Source organism: Pipistrellus kuhlii, unplaced genomic scaffold (assembly GCF_014108245.1).
Source record: "Pipistrellus kuhlii isolate mPipKuh1 unplaced genomic scaffold, mPipKuh1.p scaffold_m20_p_3, whole genome shotgun sequence".
Taxonomy (NCBI): domain Eukaryota; kingdom Metazoa; phylum Chordata; class Mammalia; order Chiroptera; family Vespertilionidae; genus Pipistrellus; species Pipistrellus kuhlii.
This window is the reverse complement of record NW_023425529.1, coordinates 164040157-164046156: the sequence shown is the minus strand read 5'-3', so window position 1 is coordinate 164046156 and position 6000 is coordinate 164040157. Positions and strand designations below refer to the sequence as shown.

General features: G+C 47.1%; 1 protein-coding gene across 3 annotated transcripts in view; it reads left to right on the top strand.

The window, feature by feature from the left end:
• Positions 1-1714: 1714 nt before the first annotated feature.
• The window catches only part of CHRNB3 (cholinergic receptor nicotinic beta 3 subunit), a 38308-nt gene continuing 34022 nt past the window's right edge, over positions 1715-6000 (top strand). For all 3 annotated transcript variants that reach the window (XR_006742993.1, XR_006742992.1, XM_036457657.2), the window contains exon 1: positions 1715-2448. Coding sequence is in view for 1 of the 3 variants with exons in the window: in XM_036457657.2 (XP_036313550.1) it covers positions 2394-2448 (55 nt within the window). In the remaining 2 variants the exon portion in view is untranslated. The remainder of the gene's footprint in view (positions 2449-6000) is intronic.

Genomic DNA, 6000 nt, shown 5'->3' with positions numbered 1-6000 from the left:
GCCCACCCTGTCCTCCGGAGCGCTGGCCAGTGAGGGAGACGGGCAGGGCAGCAGCCAGGCGCTGTGCCGGGTTCTCTGGGAGGGGAGGGTGCAGAGGGCGGCAAGGAGGGGACAGAGCCCTGCCTCCTGGGCCAGGCCATTTTCACTGCCTGGTGGTACCTTATGGAGCGCCACCGGGAGTTTGAAAGGTGCTAATGGCACAGAGTGGGGCTTGATGAGAGACCACGGAGGAATTGTGAAACTGGATGAAAGCGGTGACTGAAGTGGAGTTCCTCAGAGCTGGGGGTAGGGGGGAAGGGAGTACATTGCTCCCACCTTCAGTCTCCATCCAGGCGACTGCCCCCACTGGGGCCCCTCCCCTGTCTGGCCCTGACTTCCAGTTGCTCATTCACTAGGTTGCATTTAGTAGGGGTTTTCTGGGTACAGACAGCACTGAACTGGGTGAGAATCAGATCAACTGAGAAGAGAGTGGATAAAATGAAAAGTGGCATTAAAAACAAATAAATACGTGCATCTGTACATCCATAAAGTGAAAGTGGCAGCATCAGTCCCCAAGTCCCGTGAGGGAAACAAAAACGAAGCTGAACGCCCCGCACTTGCTCCTGCAGGAAGGGTGAGGCGCACCTAGGCCCGGGGGACCACAGAGGATGCTCTGACGTGAAGATGCTTGAAAACCATTAAGCAAGGGAGCGAAGGGACGCTCATTGCTTTTTAACTGAGATATAATTGACATGTCACATTACATTAAAAGGACACGCTCATTGCTTTTTAACTGAGATATAATTGTGAGTGGCCCATCGTGTCCTTGCCAGCACTGGCTCTCCTGAAGCCCCTTCCGGGCCCCTAGCACAGCGATTTTCAGCCGGTGTGCCATAAGAATCTTTAAAACACGCAATACCTGAGTATTTAGTCAGGGGCACCTTTCCCTGAGGTTGTCAAATTTTAAAAATGACAACGGCCAACACAAAAATAGCCTTCCAGCCTGGCTGGCGTGACTCAGTGGTTGAGTGTCAACCTAACTGAGATATAATTGACATGTCACATTACATTACTGTTAAACAAACAAGACAACAAGCCCAAAATGGAGTCACTTATGCTAAGCCCCATGTCACCAAACAAAGATTTAACTTAATTACAGTGTCAGCTCCCCTCGAAATGGAATATTAAACTCGTCCATCCAGAGCCCCCTGATCAGCACTAGTTCCTCTAAGTAACCTGCCTGAGAGAGCCCTGCCATTCCCTAAATGAAAGTGACCTTGTCACGTCACTTCTGCTAGGACAGCATCCATGTGCGGCTCCCTCTGCCTTTAATTGTGTTTCATTTCTTCCCGCTTCTCAGAGAGCCTCTCTGTGCTACACTGGATGCGGCCCAATTTTTTAATCATTGAATAAAGCCAATGAAATCTTTAAAATGTGCTCAGGCTGAAACTGGTTTGGCTCAGTGGATAGAGTGTCCGCCTGCGGATTCAAGGGTCCCAGGTTCAATTCCAGTCAAGGGCATGTACTTTGGTTTTGGGCACATCCCCAGTAGGGGGTGTGCAGGAGGCAGCTGATTGATGTTTCTCTCTCATCAGTGTTTCTAACTCTCTATCCCTCTCTCTTCCTCTCTGTAAAAAATCGATAATATATATATATTTTTAAAAATAAAAACAATAAAATGTGCTCAGCTGAATCTTGTTTTCAACCTTAGTTTGGGGTGTACAACATAATGATTTGATGCTTGTGTATATTATGAAATGATCACCACGGTCAGTATAGTTAGCACCCATCAGCACACAGGTGCAAACTTTTCTTCTTGCGATGAGAACTTTTAGGATTTGTGGTATTTTAAATGTGCAATCCCGTATTCACTAACTGCGTTCGCCATGCTGGGCTTGGCACCCCAGGACTTGTTTGACAGTGGGGGGCTTGGTGCCTTTTGACCCCCTCATATTCACATTCTTAAGCTCCGAGGCCAACGTGAAGAGACCACAGAGGAATAGGACATATGAGAAACTTCCCACAAACTCCCAGGATACAGGTTGTAAAATGCAGCGTTTCTCCTTTGCACAGATCTCCTGCAGAACCTTCGGAAGCGGTCTCGCCCTGTCCTTTCCCCGCTGCTCGGGCGTCTCCTTGCACGAGAGTAAATTAATAAGTCAGGAGTTAGGACCCAGAGGTCCGTTGGAGCCTTGCAGGACCTGGCAGCTGACGGGAAATCAATGAAGTGCACTTCACGAAACATCACCCTGATGTGAGATGGACGGAGGCTGCTTTCTCCCGCTTCAGGTGTCTGTGTTCCCCTTGGGCTCCGATTCAGGCTCGGAACCACTGCGCTTCCCTCCCAGAACCCCCTCTCCCGGTGGAAACGCGGTGTGATTAACAGGAAGAAATTTTCCTCTTAACATGACATCATGACGCCGGCAGGTTTTACCCTGGTGCTCGTCCTCCTGGGTGTCACTCCCTCAGGTAAGCTCAGGTTAAACTTTGTCGTTGTGGGAGTTATTCAGGCAAGGAGGGTGGAACTATGGTGCTGAGAATGTTAGAATATAAGTGTCAGGTATAGGCTCCTATAGGGTAACCTTTAGGATGTGGCTTCGAAGAATAATTCTATCAATTCTGTAGATAGCTAGAGAAATCATATCCAGGAATCTCACAATGTTTATGCTTTGGTCATTCATCGCGGTATGCCTTTTGAATCATTATGAGCTATTAGGGAGATATAAGAGCAGGGGAAATATTACCACATGCACGGCATGTCACTCAGAGAATGGTAAAAATATTTGGCACAGAAATTTATTGGATTGACATTTTTATATCCTAGCTACTAATAATCATCGTTATCTGTGTATAGATACTTTTGTCTAATCCAGCTTTTAGACTTATATAAATATTTTAATAATTTTGTGTATATGGGCATATTTAGTATGCTTGTACATTACAATGAAACAAAAATATGTAGCAAATGTCTGTGAACATGTGTGAGCTTTCTGTGACTATTATCCACCTGAAAACTGAGACATTTTTAATAAAGAGGACAAGTAAAAGGAGTGAGAGGGAAAGAGAGAAAAGAAAAAAAAGGAAAGAAGCAGAAAACTGAAAACTTTAGGAGAAAGTGGTCTTTTATCCCTGCCGATGTCATTTCACTTTTCATGGAACTTAGGAGCAGTAAGCCCTTCTAGAGCCCCAGAAACCAGGGAGAGCCAGGAGCCACATGGTGAGGACACAGTGCCACCCATCCCCTTAGCAATGTGTACTTATTTGTCACCAGTGTTTCTGCCACGTTTGATTATTGCAATTTTCAGATGGAGAACCAGAGGTTCTGACATAGATTTGCCCAGATCCTGAAACAAATCCTCGATTTATAAGGCGAGGGCCACGAGGCATACAAACACACACCTAGACGTGATCATATCTTCCACGCTGTAGCCTTTCCCCCTGCTGGGACTCAGAAACAGAGCGATTTCTAAGCGCAGAGAGCAACAAACCCACCCTCAAATATCACTGCATTTGGTCTCTGCAAAGTCCGAAATGCAATTTGCCAACCACAAAGATAATCGTCAACTTCTGTGTGTGTTAGCATCCAATTAGTGTGCCTGCATCTAATGGGTTGTTTTTTTTTTTGCCCTCACTTACTGTGAAAAGATTGATTCTTATCATGTTTTCTCCGGGGAAATCATCTCACTGGTTAGCATGGGGAGGGAGCACAAACCCTCTTGGTTCAACCTATGCATCCTCCTCCACGCACAGTGGCGGTTACGTAAAACATTGGACTTGGAGGAGAACCTGGCCCCTTTCCCCATGGTATAGGCTGCAAGAGTCTGAGAGTGTATACTGAGCTGTACACACCGGCCATAGCTCTGTAAGAAATCTATGCAATAACCTAGGAACTCTCGTAGTTGTGAATGTTTCTAGATCCACTGGAGTCTATTTCTATATTTAGACCTGCACACCTTTCCTTAAGTCCTTTACTACTCATTGTAAAGACATCATTTCTTTGGGTCACACAAATTACAAGGAGCCACCCCTCCTTTTTCTATCTCTGGCTGTGGTGAAGAGGATAATGGTGTGTGGCCACGTGACACTTCTTACATTGCTAAATCATGCTCTGTGTGTTTGTGTCTGCTCCCAGAAACAGGAACTGTATCTTACTCATCTTCCCATCGCTCTTGCCACATGACAACGTGTGTTTATTCATTCAATAGATATTGACTGAGGATCTCCTGTATGCTAGGAATGGTTTTAGCATGGGGGATGCAAGAGGGAATAAAACACAGCCATTCTAATGGCCTCTCCTGCTAGCGAGAATCCATTAACGACGTATATCGGCTTTCACTCTGCAGGCTAGCTCTGTGTGTTAACAGAAAAGGCTATTGTGCTTGTGGTATGCATTTGGGGGTGCGGGGAGAGGACAAGGTGGTGATCATGGAAAGCAAAGCCCAAACATACCAAAAGATGTCAACACAAAAAACGCACGTCTCTCAAACATACCTGCTGAAGTTTGAGATTCTTCGATTATTTCTTTACACTCCCAGCTGAGAATTAACAATGAAGTGTTGTCTTCAATAAAACCGTAAGTAATCCTGGGGAGTGTCATCTATCAAGTCTTATCAATTACTCCTACCTCGGTGTCAGTGAGTTTGTGAAAACGTTGCTGAAGTGTGGCTATGAGGGTGAGGAGAGAGCAGAGGGGCTGAGAGCCCGGAGAAAGGAGAGGAAACGAGATAAAGAAAAAAATAAAGAAAGCATAAGGTCAAGCCATAGGTTCCAAAGAAACATTTCTTTGTCTCGAGCTGCTGCTGGGCGCCTCATCCAAATGAATCTTTCCCGGTTCCACTTACTGGGGTGGAGAGAGCTCTGGCCTCCTCACGGGGTGACCCCTGTCCAGTCCCTGGATAGCATTAGGCACCGTTACCTCGACGCCTGCTCTCTTCCGTGAGTGGCAGCCGGGAGGGAAGGTCTGTCCTCTAATCAGCGGTGCATCCTCACCTTCGACCTTCTTTTGTCTCTTTGGGACAGCGAATACCTGACTGTAATGGGTTACCTTGTGTGGCTGCTTCGTGAACGTAGAGATCCCAGAAGCTTGGGACGTGTGTGCGTTGTAGGGCCCTTACCAATCTTCCACTCTGTGTTTTTACTGGGCGAGGTTAGCTGTTTTGCTTAAGATCATGCGGCTTGGAATCGGGACCAGAATTGGTGTCTCTGGATCTGAGCGCAGCGCCTCTCGATGTTAAGTAAATATTTGTTGGATTCTCATTCTAATGAGTGACAAGTTTGGCAGCGGGCTCAGCATCCTGAGCCAAGAGCAGCGTTCCGTCCTGGAGTGTTTTCCCAGTCGGAGTTCCACTTGAAGGAAATATCCAAGGGCTCTCCATCCCTGTCTGTTCGAGGGCCCTGCCTGTGCTCTCTCTCCGGTGCCGCCTCTCTCTGCCCTGCCCGTGGAATTGCTTGTCTAGTCCCAAGGGAAATATCTTAAAGAAAAATGAGACAAAGACTAAGCAGGGAGAGGGAAAGGAGAAGAGAAATGGGAGGGACTAGGGTTAGGGGAGAAACAAAATGCCTTTTACCAAAAGAGATGGTGAAAAGCTTTAAACAGGCAGCACACATCCTCTGAAGATGTGCATGAGACTACGTGTGTGTGTTGGGGGAAGAGGAATGAGCAGGCAAAGCAGAACTCAAAGCAAGGAAATGTGGGAGGACCATGGCCAAGTCTGAAACCAGAAAGCATTGGGTGTCCACCTGCAAGGAGAGTGATCACAGAGAGAGGCCCGGGGAAAGCAGTCTGCCCGTGCCTATGGCAGCAGAGGGAGGTTCAAGGAGGATCCGAGTCCACAGGCACCAGCGTTAAGTGTCTCCCTGAGATCAAACGAAGGTGAGCAGTGACCTGGTTTTAGAACATCGTTCCTCCCAGAAACAGGTCGCTTTTAAGAACAGTAAAGTGTTGCCAAAACCGGTTTGGCTCAGTGGATAGAGCATTGGCCTGTGGACTGAAAGGTCCCAGGTTCGATTCCAGTCAAGGGC